This window comes from Hyaena hyaena, unplaced genomic scaffold (genome assembly GCF_003009895.1).
Source record: "Hyaena hyaena isolate Hyena2069 unplaced genomic scaffold, ASM300989v1 scaffold_498, whole genome shotgun sequence".
NCBI lineage: Eukaryota > Metazoa > Chordata > Mammalia > Carnivora > Hyaenidae > Hyaena > Hyaena hyaena.
Window position 1 is genome coordinate 254056 of NW_024081131.1, and position 26656 is coordinate 280711.

The 26656-nt window shown below is 37.8% G+C and overlaps 1 protein-coding gene across 1 annotated transcript in view; it reads right to left on the reverse strand.

Moving 5' to 3' along the window:
* Positions 1–4009: 4009 nt before the first annotated feature.
* Positions 4010–26656, reverse strand: part of MKX (mohawk homeobox) — a 69210-nt gene continuing 46563 nt past the window's right edge. Inside the window, exons 6-7 of the mRNA XM_039254752.1 lie at positions 6607–6640; positions 4010–6501 (exon numbers count right to left, since the gene is read on the reverse strand). Of these exons, the coding sequence (XP_039110683.1) occupies positions 6315–6501; positions 6607–6640 (221 nt within the window). The 3' untranslated portion in view covers positions 4010–6314. The remainder of the gene's footprint in view (positions 6502–6606; positions 6641–26656) is intronic.

The window sequence follows — 26656 nt, forward strand, 5'->3', positions numbered from 1 at the left end:
TATCTAATTACGTAAGTAATTTAATTTATGTAAGCTAATTATGACTAGCTTTATAGCAGATCTGGTAATGTCAGTCCTCCAACTTTGCTGTTCTTCTTCAATGTTTATACTGGCTATTTTGGGTCTTTTGTCTTTCCATATAAACTTTAGAATCAGTTTGTTGTTGAGTGGGATTGCATTGAATCTATAGATCAAGTTGGGAAGAACTGACATCTCAGCAGTATTGAGTCTTTCTATCCATGAACATGGGCTATCTCTCCATTTATCTAGTTCTTTAATTTCATTAATCAGAGTTTTGTCATTTTCTTCATATGGTTCTTGTACATATTTTGTTAGGCTTATAAATAAAGATTTCATTTTAAGAGGGATGCCTAGCTCATTTTTTAGACCAAAATAAATTGCCAATGGACATAAAGTTTTAACATACAAAAATAAACCATAGTACTAACAGCAGGAAAAAAATGGATGAATTTTTTTATGATCTTGGTACTAAGTATAAGGTACTATGATTGCAAGTGCTTTATATATAATAGCTAATTTAATCCTCACAACTCTAATAAATAATTATTTTTATGATACATACTTTATAGATAAGGAAACTGAGGGTAGATAGGTTAAGTGTCTTGTCCAAGATTATAGAACTAGTAAGCAGAAGAAATAAGATTTGAATCTCAGAAGTCTAGCTCCAGAGTGTGTTCTGAATACTATACTATTTCTCTGGTAACCAAATATATGCAGTACCCTCCTACACATCCTATGTATATGCACAAATGATATTTAAGCTTCTGAATTTAAAAATATTATAAGTGAACTAAATATATTTATAAAAAGCAATCTTGGAAAATATTTATACCATATATTGTAAACAAGGTACTGAATTTTTAAATATGCAAATAATGTACAAATCACTAACAAATGGATGAAAAAAAGAAGGAAGCAAACAAACAAAAAAGGAAGAGATGAACAAGCAGTTCATTGAAAACAAATACCAATGGTCAACAAGCTTATATGTGCCATTCATCTTGAAGAAGTACCAGTTAAAGGAATGATAAAATATCACTTTTGCCTACCACATTGTCAAATATTTAAAAGTTTAATAAAAATCAAGGTTTTGAACAAGTTGAGGAAAAACAGACACATCCTACTGTCAAAAGTGTAAACTGAACTTTTATATGGTGATTTGGCAGCATCCATCAAAAAATTTAATTTACCTATCATTTGACCCATTAATTCCACTTCTAGGTATTTTTCCCATAGATGGTTAAGTGATTGAAGACACATATGCACAAGAATGTTCGCTGCATCAGTATTTATAACACTGATGATGAAGTAGGGTCTGTATGATGATGACAATTCACCAGTTGCTGGTTATTAGTTTGTGAGGAGATAAGGGGTCAGAATATAAATCAACTAAGAGTGCTGTGAGTTCAGGTGACAATTTTTTCCATATAAGTTTTTCTTTCAGTATGTTGGTTTATATTTGGAGGAAGCTCCTGATATCAATGTGAAACAGCACTTTGAATAGCACTAGTTTATAACTAAAAATTGGAAATAACCCAAAAGTCCACCAAAGAGGTATTTGCTAAGCAAATTATATTAGATACAAAATAAAATTATACACATTCATTTAAAACAATGAACTATATATTCACACACACACACACACACACACACACACACTATGGAATGGAAAAATATTGCAGAACAGTCTGAATATAGTTAAGTGCAAGATGAAAAAGTACAAGTTTGTATATGCACTGAGTTTCTGAAAATACACACAAGACATTGTTAACCATGGTTCTCTTCAGGGTGTGGGATTAGGGCTACGGAGAGATAGGGTATGGGTTTTTTTATCTTATGTCTTTCTACACTGCTGCAATGTTTCTACAACTAGCATAAGTTATGTTTATACTTTTTCAAATCATAAATTCAGATTTTAAATTTTGTTTAAAAGTTGTGAATATAAGTCAGAATGAGACTCACTGAAGATCAAATTTCCAGAAACTGGTTTTGGGCTGCAATTTGTTTCAGGAGACTTACTGAGACAATCTTTACATGAATTCCCATGGAGTCATCTGTGTAAAGATGTAAAAAGCATATCAGCTTGTTTGTCCAAACTCAGAAATTGGTTTTTCTTACCTTAAAAAAAAAAAAGAGTTTATTATGGGCAAGGCATACACTTCTCAAACTAAATTTTTAGTCCATCTCTAAGATGTGTGTCTGAGTAGTCAGGATTCTGTCCCTGCAATGTGGCAATCATTCACCTTATTCTGACCAAAATTGTTACAATGAAGTATAGGACCACAAGACTCTGTTCAAGGAGGCCCAAAGATGGCAGACCACAATATGAATTTGACAGAATCTGAGGGTCCTACATGCCTAATGGAGGCCACAGTTTATATTGCCAAAAATTATGCGATATTAGGCCTTTCAGAATCATCTGGAACACATTAATAGTCATTAACATTTGTATAGTACATGCAGTTCGCAAAGTACTTTTATCCTCACTGTCTTACTTAATCCTCACAACAGATTTTTGGAGTAGGTAAATTTCATAGATGCAAACACTGGGTATACAAGGCTTATGCTTATTCTCCAAAGTCACTAAGCAGTGAAGAGGCAAAGCCAGGTTATGCCAGTCCAAGTTCTTACCACCATCCTACACTGCTTTCCAAGGCATGGCCGACCTAAGCTGCCCCAGACAGAAGAGTCTGGGAGGCTTGCTTATTCTCTGTGTTTATTTGCATGATGTTATGCTGTTGAGCTGGATGAGTTTAAAAGCAGACCATGGCTGTTGCCACTGTTTGTTAAACATTGCTACTTGGAGCAAGCAGAGAACACAGACAGCAGCTTGACTTCTTAGTCATCTTGAACAGGATCAAGTAGGATGAATACAGGGAAAAGCAATTCTAGTTGATATGGATGAAGGAAGCTATCACAATGCTGCTTTTTATTGGTATGACTGTTCTTTCCTACCTTTGTTCTACATTGTGCTTTTTACCAGGAAGTTCAAAGTAATGATAATAAAATGATCTTTCTTGAAGGTCTCTCCAACTCTGATCCCAACAATTACTATTTCAAATGTTTATTTATTTATTTTGAGAGAAAGAGTGTGTGTACATGTTGGAGGAGGGACTGAGGGAGAGGGAGAGAGAGAGAGCCCCAAGCAGACTCCATGCTCTCAGCTCAGAGGCTCATGCGGGGCTTGATCTCATGAACCATGAAATCATGACTTGAGCAGAAGCCAAGAGAGGGATGCTTGACTGAGCCACCCAGGCATCCCATCTATTACTTCCTCATAGCAGTCTTTTGTGTCAGACATGTTTCCTTACCCAAGGCTCTTCATTAAACTATCTTTATCTCATATTCCATGTGTATTTCTACTTGTACATAAACCCTATATAGAAGAATTATAATTATGTGATAATACTTTCCACTTATTAAGCACCTTTTAATACCAGGCACTGTGGTAGGCACTTAATATATCCTATATGATCTCTAATCCTTGTAGCAAATCTACAGTTATGACTCCTTCTTCTCACTTTGCAGATGAAGAAACCCAAGCCCAGAGTGACTGAGTCTGGATCTTATAGTAGTGAGTGGCAGAGCTGAGATTCAAACATAGATCTGTCTAGCTTCAAAGTCAAAATCCTCTCCAGTACAAACATAGCACACGGTAACAATGCTTATTGTAGTAGCTACTGAAAGAAGGTATTTAGGGAAAATGTTCATTTTAAAGTTATGTATTTTAACAGTTAGCATCATACTCTCTTTTCCTCGGCTCTTAAAAGGTGGGTTGGTGGTCTAAAGTGATGAAAGTCAAACCTAATACAAATGCAGTACTCCCATATTATATCCCTTACCAACCCAAAGAGAGTTACAGCATATAATGGACTCTTCTGTTCTACTTCTTTCTCCACCTGGCCAACTCTCAAAGGAAAACAAAATTCATATGATCATTGAGGTCTAGAAATTAACTTTTATTTTCAATCTGTCAAGAACTCCTGGCAGTTATTAATTTTATTAAAATGATTACATATGGCAAAACAAAGAATAGAGGTAATTCTATTTCTCTACAACATAAATTATGAGTTAGATTCTTAGCTGCTGGCTCAGCATTGTTCAAGATTCTTTTAAAGGATTGGGGGAGGGGGACTTTAATTTCCAGAAAATGTTAAAGCAGCAAAAGAAAAAATAAATTAAAAGTAATCACAATTGGAGATATTGCCAAGGATGTCCTAATTATAAAATCTTCTTGATGTGTTTGTAGGCCAGATTCCAAGCTTTGGTATTTAAAAAAAATCATGTGAAAGCTCTCTTATATTGGCTTGTCATCTATATTTTATATCATAGAACAAATCTGCTGATTCTTTTTAAAAAGATGGCAAAAATGAATTATGACTAATTCAAATAAAAAACAACCAGCATCCATTCATCTAACTGAAATATGTGAAAACAAAATCAGTTTTATTAAAATATTTAATACCAGAATAACTTATAATAGTATGAAAAAGAGTGAAGTACTTGTCCTTAATTTTCTCTGACAGGATCACATTTTTGACAAAATTAATTTATAAAGATTCCAAAGTTTTTATCATGGGTCTGTAATTACTTAAGGATGTAAACCAAAAGAACGCATACTTCATCTGATCATACAGTCATAACTTAACATATCTTGCTTTGCACTTACTGTTACTGCAAACAGCAATTTAGAAAACAAAGTAAAAATATATATATACAAAATATTTTTATATCAAATTATCTTCATTACACTAAATAAACCCAATCCCCAAATGCTATGTTACATGAAAAAGTGTCCTACAATTTGTATCAAGATTGATATTGTCCATATATCAACTAGAGCAGCCTTTGGTTTTAAGAGCGTTTTGCAAAATAAAGAAAAATATTACCACATGGCTGCACTATTGGCTCTCATTCACACTCACAAAAAAGCTTTCCAGTTAAAAAAAATTACAAAATAGATTACATACCCAGAGAAAACATCCTACCATAAAAGAGTCAAATCCTTTTTACGTCTCTGTAGCACATATACTCTGTTATATTTGGCATCTCCGCTGTTTATTCAAGTTTCAAGTCTCCCCAAGCTGATTTGAATATTATTGTTTGATTGAAAACTAGATTCTTCTTTCTTGATATTGATTATTCTCACTCAATGATAGTCTAATTTAGAAACAAAATGTTCTTTCTTTTAATGCATGATTCCATTTAATTTTTCCTTAAAATGTCCTACTTGGCAAAATTCAAAGACCGTCAATGTTTTGTTTTCCATATGTTTTAAATTTAAGAATCAGTTTTATGCGTGTACATGTATAGTCACATAGAGATACATTTCTTTCGTTGTCTTGTTCTCGTTGCAATATAAATTGTCCATCAGCAATTATAATTTGAAATGAAACAAATAAAAGGTTTTCAGCCATTCCATATGAAAAAGTTTCCATCACAAAAAGTACTGACCTCTAATGCAAACAGGATTATGTGTTAAAACTAAACTACAGGTTTAGTTCTGCACGGGAATATTCTGAGTAATTTATATAGTAAAATTTTAAAACACTTCTGCAGAACTTTAAAAAGAGAAAATCCAAATTACTTCTAACGGGCATTGTGGCGTTTTCCAGCAGTGCTCGGAAAAAGTTTTCCAGATCAAATGGATTCACTGGGATTCTTCTTAAGTACACATATGTGATTGACGCTCCTTTCATTTTGGAACTTTGTAGTGTGTCGGATATGCAGGCAAGATACATGCATGAAATTCTCACTGTCACTCTGAAAAGCATGCTGAACAATTTTAAATACTGCAGCAGTTTTTTTTTTTTTTAAAGGAACATTTCAATTGGGCTGCGTAGATTTCCAAGTTTTAACATGTGAATTACTGAAAATATTTTGAGGGCTTTCAGTAGTTCTGGTTACTGTCCTGGAATGGTTAGGCCCATCTGGAAGGACACACATGGACTAACAAGCATGGTGGCGTTGTCGTTTGAGGCTCAGCGGCTCTGCTGTGCCCACGTTGTTGCTCATTTTGGGGGCAGGAAGCAAGGCACTTACTGTAATGGCAATGCAGACACTTTATGCATAGTTTGAGTAACATAAAATAAGTTACTACTTTTGATTAAAGTGAGGTTTTTATAATTTATATGTCTCTTATAGAAGCAACTAAATGATATATTTAGGGTAATTAAAAACAAGAAGAGGTTTGAAAGGGAGTCATTTTCACTTCTGCTTCGGCTCTTAAGATGAGGATTGATGGGAAAACACTGACATGAAGAACAGCCAAAGGTCTGAAAAGCGACAAACTCTTAAAATGGCTGAACCAGCGGCACTTTGACCGTCTTTACTTCTGCTATATGTGATGACTTCTGGATGATGCAGCTCGTAGTCCCCTGCAGTGTGTCTTTGCCCTGTGCAAGATTGGTTAAGGCCATTGCCGCATTAATCTCCTTCCAGTATGTGTCATCCTTGCTTGGTCCCTTTCTATTGGCTGCACTGGATTTAAGCAAAAAACAAAGAAAATAATCAAACTCACTGCAGTGTACACAGAAAATGTCGTCAGTGAAAAGCACAAATGGCAAATAAGAACATATTTCTCACCTGTCGCCCTTATTGGATCCATTTTCCAGAGCGTCTGTAAAGGCAAGCAAACATTCAATTACTTTCCTTTTTTTCTTTCTTTCTTTTTAAAAAAAATTTTTTTAATGTTTTATTTATTTGAGAGAGAGAGAGACAGACAGACAGACAGACAGACAGACAGACAGACAGACAGTGTGAGCAGGGGAGGGTCAGAGAGAGAGGGAGATACAGAATCTGAAATAGGCTCCAGGCTCTGAGCTAGCTGTCAGCACAGGACCCGACGTGGGGCTTGAACCCACAAATCGTGAGATCATGACCTGAGCCAAAGTCAGATGCTCAACTGACTGAGCCACCCAGGTGCCCCTTTCTTTCTTCTTTAATCTTAGGAGTTGCATCATTAATTTACCAGGCATTAGAACTTCATCAGGAAATATGGTTGAAATCAGTTAATTATTGTTTACAAAGATAAAGTAGTTTAAATGAAGATACAAAAGATCTCTTTGCAAAGAAGCAGGATGAGAGCAGGTAATAAAGAATTATAAATAGCTTTCATAACTAAACAAAAGCTGACGTTAATTTATGCTGAGAAATTGGGCCTTTTCATGAGGAGAAAACAGCCCAGGGACAGGAATGTTAGCTCTTCCTGGGGCCAGGTTCTGGCCTCACTCCCTCACTCACCTGCTGTGGACCGTTGGACAGACTATGATGCCCCCCACAGCATCTGGGATGCAGTTTCCTCAACTATAAAATAAGGGAATTCTTAGAAAATCTTCAGAAGATCTCTATGATTTCGTGGGACTCAAACCTTCATCTCAGAAAAAGGACTGGCGAATAGTTCCCTCAGACTAGCTAGCCAGAGTGACAGATTCAGTACTGACAGCAGCACAGGACTTCCGGGATATTAGAATAAGCAGCCATCAGTCTTCAAGCTGCACAGGAAACGCTCTAACTGCAGGAAACGAGCATTAGGGTGTGAGCTTTGCTCATGTACTCTCTCTATTGGTGTAGATTCCCTCGTTCTCTCAGGCACTCATGTCTACCAATGCAAACATCATTATCAAGAAGGATGAAATGGGCTCTTGCTCTTGATTAAATTTCCCTAGGTAGCTCTTAGGCTAAGAGAATATGGTTGGGAACATAAAAATAGACATGCTGGAGGGAAAGATGGTCAGAGGGTAAAGAGGGTCCGCTAGCATGGCATGGGAAGTGGGAACATGGGAAGTGGGGTTGAAACTCCCCATCAGCCTATGAGTCTCCAAAACTAGGTTAAGTCATGACCACCACCATCACCATCAACAACAACAATAAATATTACCCAATAGCTACAGAAAGAGGCATTTTGCCCTGCACAGGAAACATGAAAAACACAATGCTTGCTCAAGGCCTTCTTCTGTTTCTATGGCTTTTGGAAAACTTTTTCTGCCTTCAGTCCTCTCCCTTTGTTTTACCTCCCCCCAACTCAAAAGGGAGTATTTTTTGTACTCTGCAATGCTCAAGGCCAGTTGGATCAGACAGCATAATTTCTAGTTCTAGGTTCTAAGAGAGTCATGGGACTTGAGAATAAGAGTATCAACATGATCATAATACAGTATGACCAGGATAAAATTCTCCAAGGAAGATATGGTCAAGAGAAAATGATTAAATGTCCATGGAGACGAGGCTGCTAAACTCCTATGTCCTCTAGGAAGGAAAAAGAATTGGGAAAGCCTGTTAGTGCATCCTGAGTCAGGCCTCAAAGTATGGACCTGGAGACAATAATGGGTCACCATGAGCTCTTTGCACAACCCTTCCTAGAGACCCAGGGAGCTTAAAAAAAAAAAAAAGAAGGCAAGTAAACAAAACAAAAACATAAATGACAAGGTTGTTATGAGGCATAAATGAGGTGCTATGTGTCTGGCCCCAAACAGAACAACAAATATTAGTCTTTTTCTTTGGTTATTCATTTATCCTTTGGGGAAATAGCTGGGTCTGTGAGCAGATGGATGGTCACCGTCTGGATCTTCTGGTCTCTACTAGGTTGGCCTGGATGGTTAGCTATATTTCTGCTGCTTTTGATATTCTTGGAATTATAAAATTACTGTGTAATTGGAGGGAAAGAATGACAATTTTTAATTCATGGAACTCCTAATCTTAGTTTACAGATTACTTTCTATGTGCTAGGCACTATTCTTAACACTTTCATCTTTGCTTATTTAGTATCAGTTAATTTCTATGCACACAGTATGTCTCTGTTATGTCCGCTAAGTCATCTGTTGTTTCACACTATTATCTGTAAATCTTTCCCCCAGGAATGACAGAGACAAGGCACTACCAAAACAGAGAACAAGTCAAGGTCTTTGTTTAGGAGGAGGGAAGCCAGCAACATTGGATATTCTACAGAGTAAAAAAAAAAAAGATCTAGGCCTTTGCTCAATTTTGCCCACAAATTGCAACAATTCTGTTGCCAAAGTGAAGCAATAGGTTATGGAGATATTTATTCAATGGAAAGACTTGGCAAAAGCAGAATAAGTTCCATGAAGCTTAAATAACATTAGGGAAGTAACAAAACATAATTTAGAAAAGACCATGTAACTGATGCTCTGGCTTACAAACAAAGCAGTCTCACAGATTCAAAGGGGACCAGAGTCAGATTCCCTACCTGATGGTCAACCCGAGAGTGATGGCTGCATAGATGACAAGAAGGAAGCCTGTGGCTATCAAATATGTAATGGATTACAGAACCCAGAAATGCCATACATAAGTGGAGAAGCCTGCACGTGAAATGAGAACATCTAATTCACTGCTAAGGTCCACAGAGAGCTTGTATTTAAGATGGAGAGTGAACTTTCATGTCCTGCAGCCCCGTTAATGGCTGGCTGCTGCTGGCACTCCCTGGGGCTGCCTCCCTGAATTTGTTCCACTGAGAAACAAGTTTACTACAGCCAACTGTGAAATTATAAAACTCTGCTTACTCTTGGGGTGTATGTGTTTTACAGTTTGGTGCCTATGAAAATACCTTTGAAGTGTAAAACACAGACTCCAATGCCTGTTTGTGTATTCTTAATTAGTTTCACAAATTTCAACAATGTGCTCGGCAGTATTCAAGAGACTGCATCCTGTATTTTATTTCTCAGGCAGATGGGTACGTTCAGTGTCATTAGGTATGGTCTTCCTCGTCAACAGTAGAAAAGTCTTCATAAAAAGTAATGAATGGAAGGAACATTTTGCTTTTGTATCAATGCAAAAGCAGTGTGTAACAAAACTCAATGTCAAACATTTCAAACCAACAAGAAAGAGGTGACCACTACTATTTTTTTTTTTTTTTTTGGTGGGAGAGGAGTCTCCGTGTCCAGGGTGCTTTGGGTTCACACATAAATTGGTGTTAGGAGGACACACTTTTCCTGTTGCTGTTACTGGGGAGTTGCCTGGTGTCACCAGGATATTATGCGTCCAAGAGCCACCTCCTTCAGAGCTGGGTGTTCTAGTTCCCAGAAGAACTAGCAACAGGAAGATGATAGCAAACAGGAGTCTTTTCACTCTGAAACATTTGTGCTTTTGTAGGAAAGCAAAGAACAATCAAGGTCTGGTACTTTGGGGAGATTGTTTTCCTACTCTTCATGTAGAGATGAAATTTGGGGAGGTATCAGATTTAGAGAACTGATATCATTTGAGGGGAACTCAGAAAATTTACAATCCACTCATTATATTCAATAACTGTATTAAATGTGAAGATGTTTTTTCTTTATTCTGGCTCTTATCTGATTCAAGTATTCTGTGTCTTCTCAGCCAGTAGTTAAGAGCAGTGGGTCTACTGACCCATCACCAGGGCTCAGGGGGCTGATGCCGCTTCTGCCACCGCAGACAGGTGGTCTCACGGGCTCTCCTCCAGAACAGGCATCAAGGAACAATCTGACAGGAGAAGGAAGGATTCTGTAATGCTGCTGAAAAGAGAGAAATCTGAAGTCTGAGCCGGAGCAGACGTTTCACTGCTATTAATTAACATGCACAGACTTAGGGTCTGACTGCCCCACATTCAGCTCAGCTGTATTTCTCACTCTGCAAGTAGCTTGGCTCGGCCTCTCCAAAGTCTGGGCTAAAACGCCTTTTTCGATTCTAAGGTTCCAAAAATCAGCTACGCTGTCAATTACCATAAAAGCAACTGGTTGGCAGGAACAACTTATTGAACCAGCCAAAAGAGCGTGTTTTAAGACCAAAAAAGAAAAGGGAAGAAAAAAAAAGAGGTGCGTAGTTAGGAAAATCTTGGATGCCGTAAAACCCAAACCATGTTAAAACTTAAAGTGGGGCTATCCTCAGTTTGGACATGTGTTTCCTTATAAAATTACGTAGAGAAACAATTATATTGAAAACCACTTCTATTGCAATTCGAGATGTGTAAGCACCAAGCTCTGTGGGCAAAGTGTCCACTCAATTTTGATAAATGCAATTTAGAAACATATTAGTTCTGATATATATTCCTGAAGTAAAGAGTTATAGTTATAAAAAGAGACAAAATCTCTTTATGAGATTTATGGCCAAATCTGTTTTCCTGAGATTTTTTAAAAAAATTAATCAATAAGCCCTAAAGTTAGGAATGTTTAAAAATATTCTGCGAATGTGTAGTAGTAGTAACTTGCACCACTGAAATGTAAATAAAGAATATGAAGATTTTAAAAAATTAAATAATCTAAAAATCATGTACTATGTATTTCCCTAAATTAAAATGGAGAGAGTCAGAGCTCCAGATGCTTGACAACTGTGTTCCCTCACACTGTGTCCATTTTGGGGCCATTACTGAGAACAGCAGGTGTGGACAGCCAGGGTTTGATGTGCTTCTGATCTTGGAGGTCCCGAGAGCCCCCAGGACACCAGATCAGTTTCTGGAGTTATTTACATACTTGGAAGAACTGAAGTAAAGAATGAGACTCTGGTGAACCTGGCAGATGGAAGACGTCTCTGAAGATTACGAAACGCTGATGGCTTGAAATCTGCAGGACTTTACACCAAATGGATAGAACAATCCTTGGGGCTCCCTGCTCCCACTTTCAATGGCCTCTATCCTTCTCCACACACACATCTACAGATTGGTTCTACTGTGACTCTACACTTCTTTCCTTTTAAAATTAGCATTAGTGGGGCAACTGGGTGGCTTAGTCGGTTGAGCATCCCACTTCGGCTCAGGTCATGATCTCACAGTTTGTGAGTTCCAGCCTCATGTTGGGCTCTTTGTTGTCGTCTCGGAGCTTGGGGCCTGCTTCAGATTCTGTGTCTTCCTCTCTCTTTGCCCCTCCCCTGCTCACGCTGTCTCTCTCTCTCAAAACTAAAACATTAAAATTTTTTTTAAATTAGTATATCTGTTTTTCTCTAATAAGAAAGGAATACAGGTTCACTGCAGAAAATCTGGGGAGAAGTATACAAGAGAAAAATAAAGGAAATTTAGGGTTAACAAGTATAATATTTGGATATATGGCTTTCCAAGTAAGTTTATATACATTTTTAAATATGGGGTCATTCTGTATATGTTTGCTTTTTTTCACTGAACTTCTACTTTTGCCTTATACTTTGTTAATAAATAAGGTAACAATCTACCATTTGGTTTTCCCTGATGTGGCAATGGTTTTTGTGTGTGAAATAGAAACAGATTGGAAGAATTTAAAATCCAGCTTCATCCAGTTTAATCTTGAATATTGAGAGACTCAAATGTTACACGAAGGGGTTATCTTTAAAATAAACAATTACTAACATTGATTGAATGCTTATTCATATGCCAGGCACTATGCCAGGAGCTCTAAAATGTTATCTGGTGAAATGCTTACAATAACCCTGTGAAATAGCACCACGGCCCTTATTTACAAATGACATTGCAGCTTAGAGGGGAACAGAAACTTGCAAAAGATTCAGTTTGGCAGTGGGGGTGGTGAGTCTCAGCATCATATCAGTTGACTCTGAAAGTCATGATTTTAACTCCTGCATTCAATTATTTGAGTGCTCTCTGTTGATAAAGCCACCTTCAAAGACCGTGGCAAGGCTTAATGTACTGTTTACATGGAAAGCCTGTGGAAAGACAACCTATTAAAAATCTATTAAGCACCTTTTCTGTTCTTTTTGTTGGTATTTTAGACCATAGAGGTGAAAAAGAGACTTTTTTTCCTGCCTATAATGCCAACTGTAATATATAAAAAAAATCTGTCCAAATCACAGAGTAGGGACTCTAAGCTCTCTTGAGCTCTTCCCCATGCTTTAATTAGAGTGACATTTTAATAGATGCGATAGCCTAATAATTGCTCTTCTCTTGTCCAGAGTGTATTATTGCTAAATAAGTCCTAGGAAACTGTGGCTGCATCACTTTTAGAGGAAATTTTTGTGGTTAGCCTCTCTTTGGGGTAGTCAGAGCTTCTGAATGAGCAATGATAAATCATTCTAAGTGATGTTTGCCTCAAGAGGAAGGGAAAAAAATTCCCAGCAACCTGCAACACTTATCTGTTGATGACTGAACTGCTTCTTCCAGTTCTACCACAACCAAAATTGAGTTCTACGTGAACATTTCTGCATGACAGGACAAGACAGCAACTGAACTTGGGGAGGTACCAAGGACACTGCTCACTGAGTTTTGAGAGCCTTGAGATGGGGGGAGTTTTGAAAGCTTTCCGAATAGTGAGAATTGTAACTTTTTTCATGCTTTTAAATTTATTTTTGAGGGACAGAGAGAGACAAAGAACGAGCAGGAGAGAGGCAGAAAAAGAGGGAGACACAGATCTGAGGGAGGCTCCAGGCTCTGAGCTGTCAGCACAGAGCCTGACACGGGACTCGAACTCACGAACTGTGAGACCACGACCTGAGCTGAAGTCAGATGCTTAACCGACTGAGCCACCCAGGCAGGTGCCCATGAATAGTGAGAACTATAAAATGAAACCCACCTCCTCTTCATGGGTAGGGTTAGTATTTTTTCCCCTTTTGCAATATGCTAGCTAAATTCTTTATCCTGAGGCCTTAAAGAATGAGTTGCTTCCAAAATCATTTCAGAGTTTGAAGAAAAATCTTTCCAAAAATTAAGCCAGTGTTTCCTCCAGCCATGACTTCCACCATCTGGCTAGAGATTCTTTTCCTTCCTGCTACCTCTCATGTGGGCTGGCCCCCTCACTATGGCTAATGATGCCCAGATGTCCTGGATCGACAGGATCCCCACCTTCAGCTGCCTCTCTGTCAATGCATCATCTCTAACTCCTGCCAGGAAACAAAAATGAGAAACCACACCCCTCTCTTCTGAACCAATAGGGAAGAGCCCCTTGGTCAGGGTGTGAGTAAGCTGACATCTCAAAGCTTTCAGGATACGGTTATATTTCCATTAACGACAACAGAACATCTTTATTGTTCCCATAGTACCCATGTCTGTGTGTAAACCTGTAAAAGTGTTGCTTGGCTTCTTATCGTTCAGAGAGTAGTAGCCTTGATGGCTTTCCTTAGTTCCCTTTGTTACTGTAAAACAGGTATTCTGACCTCATTAGTCTAGGCTGGAAGACTAAAGGTGTGCGAAGTGGGATTTGTAACTTGAAAGTAAGTTTTCAAATAAGCAGAGTACCACCCAGTTATAATGTCTCAACTTCACTTTCAATCTTTTTCACTAAATATATTAAATATCCTTGATGCTAAGTTATTCTGCATAATCCCATCTACTAAGATTGCTCCTCTGTGATCTCAAAGGCTCCACCTTCCCAAAGTCTAAAATGTTCAGTCTGAAACTTCACTTTGAAGATTAGAATGCAGTCTATGCGGAGGAAATTGTTGGTGAATGACCAGAAAGGGAGTCTGGAAATGTTAAATATTCTCATTTCTATTCTTAGCTCATTGCTATTAACTAGGAGGGTGGTCTGGTGTGAGGCATGGAGGCAGCTTAGTGCAGTGGTTGGAGTCCAGACCCTGGCACTAGACAGCAGGAGTTGGATCCTTGCTCTACCACTGATTATCTGTGTGACAGCTGGCCAGCTGTTTGGCTTCTCTGTGCTTCAACTTTGTCACCTATACAATGGGGCTCATAGTACTAGACTCAGAAGTTTCTTATGTGGACTACATGACTGAATATTTTCTGAAACAGACAAGAACTTGAGTACACATACCAAGTACTATATAAACCCTTATAAAATAATTTTTAAAAATTAACCTCCTTTCTCACTTTGCTTTTTACATCTAAGATATGGGGTTGAATGTAGTCACTAGGAAAATTAGTATGGTTCAGAGATTTAATAAGAAAACCACTATGTCTTATTTATGTAGCCTGGGTGGCTCAGTTGGTTGAGTGTCTGACTCTTGATATTGGCTCAGGTCATTGTCTCGTGGTTTGTGGGATCAAGCCCCACATCAGGCTCTTTGCTGAAAGCATGGAGCCTGCTTGGGATTTTCTCTCCCTCTCTCTCTGCCCCTATTACCCTCCCCGCCACTCCCCATATACATGCTCTCTTTCTCTCTCTCAAAATAAATACATTAATTAAAAAAAAAAAAAAAGAAAACCATTATGGAAGAACAAAATATTTTACCTCTGGGCAAAACCCATCAGCTCAGATTAATGGATTAAGTGTGCGGAATCTATGATCTTCAAGGATAAAATGGATTTTCTGATGCAATTTTGTGCCAAACTACCACAATATGCCAAGACAAAGAATACTGGGGCCACATGAAAGAATAGCTACAAACTTTAAGTGCCTAATGGATTGCGTTACTTCATTTTCTCAAGGGGAATACTGGAGATACTACCCAAAGTGTTTCATCCATGAAAGCTAAGTTTCCAGCCAAAGTCTCAGAAAATGACTTCCTAATGACGCATGAATAACTTCTGTGTGTGCCTGTGTTGCAAGAAGCATTAATTGTTTATAAAATCACCCCTTTTACATGCAAGTTGGGCTACTAGTTCTGAAAACTGGATAGACTTACCAATTCTTAGCTAAACATTAATTTTGGCCCAAGGTTGACCTTGATACTCATTCTCTAAATTCTACGATAGCACAAGAACTCCTTCTCTCAAGATCAGTTTTATAGCTATAACACTGTAGTTCTAGAAGGTTGACTTGTTTAATGAATATATAGCTGCACAGTAGTAGATTATGAAGTATTAATATGTGTTTCTTCAGCAAAAAGAAATAGAAAAAATATGCATTTGTAATAATCTAGAAACTGGCTGGAGAGTCTGGCTCCATCTATGTGTTTTCAAGCTCTTCAGTATCTCTGAAAAACCATCAAAAAGGATTTTTCCTTTGATATATGAACCGTAGTGTATCTTTGAATTGGCTCACATTTTTGCCATGCTTTTCAAATTCCTCAAATTACCATCTCCAGAAATGGCACTGGAGACCAGGAGACCTTGCTGTTAAACCTGTCTGACTGCATTAACACCAGAAATGACACAGTGAAGGAGATGACGTTCACAAACTTCTTGAATCTTTCTGAGGAGTAGCAAATGACAGCTTCTCTACTCACAGTTCATCTGCTGTATTTATTAATAGAAAAGAAACATATTTTAGACATAAGATGAACAGTATTACCAGCCCTTCTACTTTTCAAATACATTTCAATGTTCTTAATATACTTAAAATGTTAAAACTGTACTTGGCATGTCAGCATTCTATGTTCACACATTTCTACATTTAAAGGTTCTGCGATTTTCTGCTTTTCATTTCAGAAACAGTCACTTAAAGTCTAAAGTGGGGTGGGGAGGGGCTTTGAAATGAAGATTGGGAAGACTTTTGCCAATGATATTGAAGGACATGAGAATTTTAAAAAAGGAAGTAGACGTAGGGTGCCTGGGTGGCTCAGTTGGTTAAGCATTGGACACTGGCTCAGGTCATGATCTCGTAGTTTGTGGGTTTAAGCTCCATGTCAGGCTCTGTGCTGACAGCTCAGAACCTGGAGCCTGCTTCAGATTTTGTGTCTCCCTCTCTCTGCTCCTCTCCCACTCATGCTCACTCTTTCTCTCTCTCTCTTTCTCTCTCTTTCAAAAATAAATAAACATTTAAAAAAATTTTAAAAAAAGGAAGTAGGCATAAGGGGGAAGTAAAATTCCTTCCTATGTCTTGGCTGTGGTTGGACTTCTGAGAGTACTCCCAGTCTCAAGGTCTTCTGATGACCCATTTTAACCAAGAGCATATCAAATACTCCCTCCCCCCTACCTTAAATCTTGCCAGAGGTATCCACTCTAAATTTTGTTCAGGAATCTACATCCCAGAGCATATGTTAAATTCCAGTGGCATACAAATCCTAACCCACTATTATCACCTCAATTTATTTTTTTTAATTTTTTAAATGTTTATTTACTTACTTACTTACTTATTTCTGAAAGAGAGAGAGACAGCGTGAGCAGGGGAGGGTCAGAGAGAGAGGGAGATACAGAATCTGAAACAGGCTCCAGGCTCTGAGCTAGCTGTCAGCACACAGCCGGTTGAGGGGCTTGAACCCACGAACTGTGAAATCATGACCTGAGCCAAAGTCGGACGCTTAACCGACTGAGCCACCCAGGTGCTCCTTATCACCTCAATTTAGAATACAAGAGATTTCTAGGAAAAAAAGTGGGGGATAAATTGCTGAATACTAATAAGTTGATCTGTTTGGGGGGGGGACAAAAACATTTGATGGATCAAAACCCAGCTTTTCGTACAATAATTTGTTGAAGCACAGGACAGGAAAATATCCGACTCATGAGGTATGTGACCTTGAGTAAGTTATTTATGCACATTGCATCTAAGTGCCTTCACCTATAGCATGGGGATAATAGTAACACCTACTTTCCCATGGGGTTACTGTGAGGATTAAATGAGGTAGTGAGTGTTAAACTCTTGGAACAGTGCCTGATCCAAAGTAAAGGCTATGGCATCACTATTCCTGAAGTGAAGAGACACTTGTCAGTCATTCTTCACCAGTCACAGGGCTATTTCAAATTCCATGGAGATGCTAAGCCCCATATAGGGCTTCTGCTAACACATCTTAGCCTCTGACCCATCTTCTTGAGATGCTATAGAGCAGAGGATAAAATACACAAGGGAACTTCTCAAAAGGGCAGGCTCGATCCCATGTCTGAGACTATGATTCTGTAGGTTACAGGGATGCCAAGGGGTGTGCCTTTGAATGAGCTCTGCAGGTATTCTAATACAGACGGAAAAAGGGCTGCCCCTGGAGAAAACTGCCCTGGGGCCTTAGAAGTGGCTAATTCCTACCCACTGGAATTCCTGGGTGTTCACTCGAGTGTAGCAGCATGAGGCAGAATTTTTTTGGTAGTTTTCAAAAATCTTTATGGATTCTTGGTGTTCCAGCACGGGTCAAATAACAAGGCTGTATTCAAGAAACCAAATTCTTGATTCTACCTTTGTGTAAATAGGAGATACAACATTTTTGTTGGAAAATGTTGTTCAGAAATGGGCACTCCAGCTTCAGAGATACTTTTTGACTGTTTTTATTCAAACATGAATATAATAACACTAAAAATGACTTGTTAAAGATTTTTAAAATTTTTTTATTTTAAAGTAATCTCTACACTCAATTAAGGCTCAAACCACTAACTCAAGATCAAGAGTCACATGCTCCACTGACTGAGTCAGTGAGGTGGCCCCCAAAATGGCTTATTGGGAGGGAACGATAAAACACTTCACTTTACTTGCATTGCTTTCCCCAGTTACTATAATTTTTAATTGTTTTAAATGTTTATTTATTTTGAGGGAGAGAGACAGAATGCAAGCAGGGGAGGGGCAGAGAGAGAGGGAGACACAGAAACTGAAGTGGGCTCCAGGCTCTGAGCTGTCAGCACAGAGCCCGACACGGTGCTCGAACTTGTGAACCGAGAGATCATTACCTGAGCTGAAGTTGGCCACTTCACCAACTGAACCACCCAGGTGCCTCTCCCGTTTTAATAATTTTTAATATGCTATGACATATATTAAGGGATAGTCATTACAAATACAAACTTGAGAATAAAGAAACCCAAGATGTTAACTGTAATATATTACAGAATACTTCAGAATAATCAAATCATCCTCTTTCTTCTAATTGGAACAGTGATGGTAACAATATACTGTTATAAGATCTGTGTTTTCTGTTTTGAAAATAAACATGTTGGCGCAGCTCTATATTGCTGTGATGGTGGGGCCTTTTATTTTTGTAACTCTTTTATTTTTTTATTTTTCCTTTGGGAAAATAGGGTGACAGTTAGTAATCCACATAGGGTCATCAAAAACTAATTATTCAACCTAACATAGAATTTTTTCTTTCTAGGGTAGGATAATAAGCTTTTTTAAACTAAAGTAAACTTAGTTTCTGCTGCCTTTAGTAAAATGTTTTATTCAGGCCTGTCTCAAAAAGAAAAGAGCATTGTTTTATTATATATCAACATAGCAATGAGGTTTTACAAACTGCATTTGGCTATTTTTAATGTTATTTTTACAATGACTGAGATGTAGCTAGAGCTATATGATCTCTAAAGAGGAACATGGACCAGGGGTACAGAACCACCATGGAACAAGGATAAGGGGTGCAGAACCACATGCACCAAGGCCAAAATCACTAAAATTGAGTGCAGTGGTTATGATGTTGAATACAGTTCTGAAGAAGGATTGAGAGGGTCCTGTCTTGGCTTTTCTTTTGAACAATGGCAGAATGTCAGATCATCTGTGACCAAAGGACTGGAGAGAACCAAAGTGCTAATGGTGGTCACCTCAAAGCCACCTAATGGTCCATGAGCATGCTGAGAACTCAGAACGACTCTTGGCTGGGTGTCTGCAGAAGGGTGAGCTGAGAATGTTCTTTCCCCAGAGTACGCAGACTCATTCTGTGTGGAGATCAGCACTGCCAAGGGCCTACCAAAATGAGACATAGCAAGTCTAAAATGATAAGTTTCCACCATAGCCTTAAGAAATGTAATAGTCGGTGGGGGCGGGGGGTATTTTTATGAGCAACACAAATATTAAAAATATAGTACTTAAGCACAGAAACAAAGAAATCATAAAGAGAAAAGCAATCACCCTTATGATAATAAACAAACAAAAACAAACCAAAGCTCATTGACTACCAGTATAAAACGATACTAAAAGTATAAAATACAAAAAAGTTCTTGCAAAGCCATTTCATAAAAATGTAAATACAAAAGAAAGGCATGTTTTCATGATTTAAATATATTTAAATACAAGGAGCTGCCATATGTATTGTCTTATAAATGTCACGTACTATTATAAGTAATTCAGGCACCTTTAAAAATAAAAAAGTTAACATTTGTTTTCGTCATTACAAATTATTGATTTAGAGAAAGGAATGATGAACCCTAATACTTTTTCCAGATTAAAAGTAATCCTCTGCTATTCCTTATATTTTCTACCCCTTCTCATATTTTTTGAGACTTTAGAGAGAAATGTAATATTTTACTACTTTTTTAATATATATATCTTAAAGTTTATTTATTTTGAGAGAGGAGGAGAGGCAGAGAGAGAGGGAGACAATGAGAGAATCCCAGAGAGAATCTACACTGGTAGTGCAGAGCCTGATGCGGGGCTCGATCCCACGAACTGTGGGAACTGCTCAACTGACTGAGCCACCCAGGCACCCCAGAAATGTAGTATTTTAACAATCAAAAATATAAACCAATTTATAAGGTTTATTTACTTAGTTTGAGGGAGAGAGAGAGCGAGAGCAAGAGAGAGAGAGCGAGAGAGAGCGAGTGAGCATGCAAGTGTGGGGAGGGGCATAAAGAGAGGGAGAGAGAGAATCCCAAGCAGGCTCTAGGCGGGGTTCCATCACAGGAACCATGAGATCATGACCTGAGCCGATATAAAGAGTCATAAGCTCAACCAAATAAGCCACCCAGGTACTCCTAAACCAATTTGAAACAAAAGAGAGAGAGGAAGGGAAAGGCAGAAAGTTGTGCAAAAAAGAAAAGAAAGTAAAAGTTACATTTCCAGAACAAACCAGACCCACTTACCCACTCTTTAATTTCTGATAATAGAATACACTATACATTCTTAAAAATAATTTAAAAATTAAATTATTCAATTCTAAATTCTCTCCAGGCACCCAGAAATAGATGGTGAATGACAATGAGAAAAAGATAGTCATTATTGCCTTGAATCAAAGTATTGTATAAAAGAGCCTGGCTCTCATATAGAAGAGTAAACAAACTATATATTTTCATCATGAAAGCATAAAAAATTGCCTTTTTTTGGGGGGGAGGCTAATAAGATCCAGGAAAATCTTACATTCCTTGTAAGATTCCCAAGCTCTTGTAGGTACGTGGCCTTCTCCATCCCTAATATGATTTGGTAGTTCTAGTCATTTTTCCATACTCAGGAGGTGGAAGCAAGAGGGGTTGGTATTCAAGGGCAGCCTAGTTTTTCACAAGAAACTAAGAACTGTGAAGTCCCATGACCCTAGAAAAGTACCACAGCATCACTGTTCATGACATCTTCTATTATTTCAGACGCACACCCAGTTAATTCCCAGCTTGAGAGCACCACTCTCTGTTATGCATACAGTTTGCACATGGATCCAAAGCCAAGGTTGCTGAAGGCATCTACTGAGCATATTAGGGGGAGAAACGTCCTTCCTAGGCCACCCACAATGGGAAATGAACAAAAGTTACAAAACACATATGAAGAAATAAGCCATTGTTTTGGGCCTCAGGGCAGCACTTAGTTACACAGCCCTCAATGTCAGATGAGAACAGGTGAGAAGGTAGAGCTGGCCATCAAGGCATTTTAGAAAAGCATTTCTCTTATTTTCCAAATCTGAAGTAACTGTATACATTTTCCAGTTGATTTTCAGCCTACTTTAGGAGGTTTATAAAAGTCATTCTATAAGATAGATAGTTTATTAGACAACATAATATATTGATTCTTACTTGGACAAGAAGATGGCCAAGAATACTCTCAAAGTGAAAGAAACAAGAAATTTGAGTTGATTTATAGGAGCTCTTAGGAGAAGAATAAAGAAATGAAAGATGAGCAGTGATGAAGAGCCCTAGGTAACAATGCATTTAATTATTCATGTGACTAATCATTATAATAATAAAAATAATTGGCAGGGTAAGAAAAGCAGAAAGTAGGCCCAGAAATAGAAAAAAGATCATTTTTATACTGAAGTAAGAGGAAGTAATGGGAGTTGCACAGGGCAAGCATCGGAAGCATCTATCGAAATGTTGCTTTAGAAATGGGAGTCAGAGTTTATGATTAATTGAAGAATTTTTCAAATGGAATTCCATGCTAATTTTAGCAGTCTTGGAGATGCAAAGAAAGAGAATAATGAGTTAGCTGCTTTAATGGGATTTGTGCCTTTGTTTCGGTTTATCGTGAATTAAGTACACCTGTTCCCTGCTAATCAGTGCAAACTGTGAAGGGTACAATCACTTAACCACATTTGATTCCCTCAAAAGTAAGATACTAACTGTTGTATACAGATTTGGAAGCACAGAGTTTGGGGTCTGAATCTCAGTTATGCTGCATATTAGCCTGTAGTATGAGGCAAGTTACCGACTCTGCGCTTCTTTTTTCTCATCTGCAAAATAGATACAAAACAATAGATATTGACCAATAAGGACTACTGTAGAAATTAGAAATAATCACTGTAAGACACAAGGTGCCCAGTAATACTCAATACATAGCAGCTACAATTACTCTGCAATTGGAAATACGCTCTTTCTAATGGCAGCAACCTTTGATGAACGTTGAAGATTTACCTTGAAGGGGAGCAGATAACAAGTAACATAACAACTTGAAATAGTTTCTGTATTTGAATCATCTAAGCTAGGTCAAGGGCAGCCATGTTATGTCTATGATGCTCTAGTGTGGAGAATTCTCAAAGGAGCAAGGCTGCCTATTATGAAGGCTTCAGTTCTGAAATGGCTTAGAGAATATCACTTCAGTTGCTCTAGTAGCCATAATATGAAAAACATGCGCATGGAATCTTTGGTGAGAATGAGAATGAGCATACCGAGGCAAATTCCAGGATTATGTCAGCAACTGGTCTTATGCTGCTCATTTTGAGGTTGGCCTATGGAATAGCTATTGGACCAGTGGTTTTCACGTGTTACCACACAATCATATAGCTATGTTGGAGTGTTTACTCTTAATTGCCTGGAGAAAGTTTTAAATATAGATAGAATATAGCACTTGAATTTGGGGAAACATCTTTGGAAATTCCCAATTCTTATAAGCTACCTCTCTAATATTTGTTATTAAGAATTTTCTATAAACACCTAACTAACTTACATACCTGTGCTTTTCACAAGAAATAAAATAACTACTTAAATAATATTTAAAGGTATTAATTGTATCACTGCTTTATCTTAAACAACTGTATTTGATATCCTTAAATTCCTGATTGATTGGAGAATATATAATTTCAAATACTCATGATATTTCACAAAGAGACTGATAGTTATTAAGAGTTCTTCCCACTGCATGTCAGAATGCGAGGAATACTGGACTTCTCCTAAATTTTTTTGCCATCATTGGATGGCTGGCATTTGATAGAGAATGTATAACCACATTACAGTGAATCTGAATTCATCCAAGTGAAAACCAAATTATCTTTTTGTGTCAAATGGAAAATTATACTTTGCACATATCATTTTATTTCCCCACATCCTGCCCCATGCCTTTTTTGGGTATAGTTAAGGGCCAGGTCAAGTTAACACAATTTAGGTGATGATAATATTTATTGAGCATTTTGCAAGTCATAAATGTGCAATTTATCTCATTTCTTTTTTGTGCGCATATATCATCTACCCCATTTTATAATGTGGAAATTGAGACTCAGAAAAAAATGACTGACAGGTCCAAGGTCAAATTGTTAGTAAACAATATAGTTACTACTAGAAGCCAGATCTTTTAATGTTCAGTGCAACAGAATTTGCTCTTTTCCAAACTGTCTTAATTTCCTTTATTTACTTATTCATGAGTCCATGGTTTATGCAGCAAACATTTACTGACTGTATCTTATACACCAGGCACTTTGTAGGCCTAAGAAATACAGACCACAAATGGATCTCATTCCTAAGCAACTCATACTTTGAAAAATGAATGACAACAGCTCTTTGTGGGAAGTGCTATGGAAGCAAAGAGGGGAGGGATCCAAGGTTAGGGGGTGGGGTCGTGAAAGGGGAAGATACCCTTAGGCAGCAGGCAGAGGCCTCCATTAATGCCAGCATGCCCAACCTATGTTATCATCATCTGAATGCCAAGTCCTGGAAAAGATGGGAAAGCGCAGGCCTGGGGTACAGATAACAGGAGGTACTCAGGTGAAGAAGATGGGGAAATGCATCCCAAGGAAAGGGAACAGCTGGCTGTGTGAAAGCACAGTGTCATGATGTTGTATAGCTCTTTTGGGAAACTCTTTTTGGCGTAGCTGAAATGAATGAGGCATGAGACGGGGCAGCAGGGAAATAAACCAAGAGAGATTAGCAGAGGCCAGGCACTGAGGGGTTCGTGGGTTTGCGTGCCAAGATAAAGAATGTGAGCTCTACCCTGAAAGGTATGGGAAATGAGTAAAGGATATTTAGCAGTGGTATGATGAGATCTGGGTCTTAGAAAGCTCCTTCTTGCCCTAGTGGAAGACTAGATTGGAGGAGCCAGTCAGGGTCATGGCAGAGACCTAAGGCAGAAGTAAGGAGTCCTGGAATTAAGGAGGTACCAGTGAGGATGGCAAGCCAAGATTTGAGACATAAGGGGGCAGACTTGTTGAATGACTAGGCGGGTGTTGAGATGGGAGACAGGAGTCTTGAGATATCCCTTAAATTTCTGTCTGGGATGACTGGGTGGGCAGTGATGACATTGTCTGAGTCAGGGAAGAAAGGCAGAGAAGCAAATTTACCTCTGGAGGAGGCAGGCCATAATATGTTCGATTCTGACATGATGAGAGTATGAGATACTTTGATGACCTTCAAGTGTGGATGTTGATTATTCTTAGAGAGGTATGATGCCACCCTTAATGTAAAAGAGAAAACTGTGTCTCTGGATTACTTTTAGGAATTTTTTTGGTATTTTTTACTCAGAGCATTTGTTTTAACATGGAAATTCATCAACATATATGAAAAGCAGGCATACAAATAAGTAAGGATGGGTCTCATATGAATCTAAATACAGAATAATATTTCAGCACACAGATCTAAATATTTTCCCATATGCTCCATTAATATTATTCAAATATATGATTTTAAAAAGCATGTAAAATACCAGTCTTGAAAGATGAATTATTTAAAAATCTTTATTAGTCCCACACCCATAAGACATACTGCATTTACTCTGAGAAGGAAATATACACTCAAAGGGAGAAGGGGAAAAAATAGTTTCCTTAAGTGAAGGAACGAGAAGAACAGAGGAGCTATCTGGCTGTTAGCCAGCGAGAGAATATTGAAAAAGCTAGACATTTCAAGATAAGTCTCTACTAATCCATCTTTTACCAAAGTTCTCACTTAAAGTCCACTTTTTGACATGAAATATTTAATACAAACTTATTTTAGCCACAGAGCGCCCTTTAAAAAATATAATATTGGACCCCATACCAGGCTAAAAGAAGAAGGTATTAAGAACTGAAAAAAAATTGCATTTTATAAAAAGGGGGTGGAGTGGGGTGGGGAGTAGGGACTTGTGGAAAGCCTAAAGCAGTTAATGAGAGCATCTATTGAAAACTGAAAGTCTAATTACAACACAGTTTCTGTGCTGCTGAGGACAGACACTTCTTATAGAATGGATAAATCAATAAAGTTCATTTTCTAGTGGCATCTGGAAACACAATTTCAATCTGTTGAAATGGCACAAAGACAAAGAACAAAATATGAATAAACACAAAAAGGTTTTCTTTTCTCAAGAAGCTCCATTTAATCGGCTTCCACCCTGACAACTTATATCCAGCTCCCTGATGGGGACCTGGAAGGTGGCTTTTCATTGGGTGCGTCCATGAAGTTCATTCGTCTTGTATCGAAAAATTAGAACACAACAAGCTTCTAATCATCACTTGTTAATTCAAAACAAAAAGAATTCTTTTTTTTTTCCATTGAAAGCAGATTGTAGTAAAAAAGCAGCATTCTCCAAGGTCATATGCTGTTGGCAAAGCTCAAAAAAAAAAACAAAAAAAAAAAACCCTTGTCGTCCAACTTGCTTATGTTCAGCTGTGTTTACTTAGACTTAACATGACAGTCTGCCTCTGATTATACTATTATACTGTGCAGTCATCAGCCCACAGATAAATAGATATTACACAAACTTTTGGAGAGAATGACATTTGGCCTCCATAATTTTGGAATAATTTACTATGTACCTTCAACTTAAAACACCAAAATGATCCACAATATGATTTTGGGAATGAAACATAAATATTTCATTTTACAAAGGGAGCCGTCTCCATGACCTTTATGGATTTTAGGTGATTTACTAACAAAGTATGGTACTGGTTTGGAAGGTGTGGGGTAGCTCTGCAACAGGCAGTTTGAGACAACATTTATTTCAGTCTTTTCAATAACCATCAAGATTTCAAGGAATTTCTGTAAACACACTGTCACTTAAAGAAAATAACTTTCCATCAACTTTTGCAACAAGTCTCCAGAACAGAACATGCATATAAAAATAAGAGTTAACTAAATTATTTCCAGAGACTGCATCTTGGAGTCATGTTTATACTATCGGTAGAAAGCAAAAGCTCAATGTTTTACCACCATATCTTACCCTAAATGCACAATTTTGCTTTTGGAGTAATGTAAACCATTTCCACAGCATACAGTCTGTTCCTGATTACCTAAGAATTGATTCTGGCCCATCATATTTACTTTGCTTGCTGTTGTATTTACGTAACAAAAGGTATACTTACTTTCCTCTCCAAACTAAGATTGTTCCAAAGGTGGAAGTACTTATTATATTCCCCAACTATCAGTCAATAAACCAATCAATCAACAGATCGTTAGTGAGTTTTGCTAACAGCTGGTAAGACAGCAGTGAACAAAAGGGAGATAGTTCTGCCTTCTGAAATTTATCTAATGAGAAAAATGATAAATGGAACACATGCTGTCACTTTCTGGGTTGCTCAGTTTAATGTATCTAATTATGAAGTGTTTTCCTTCACTGAAATGGATATATTTTCAACC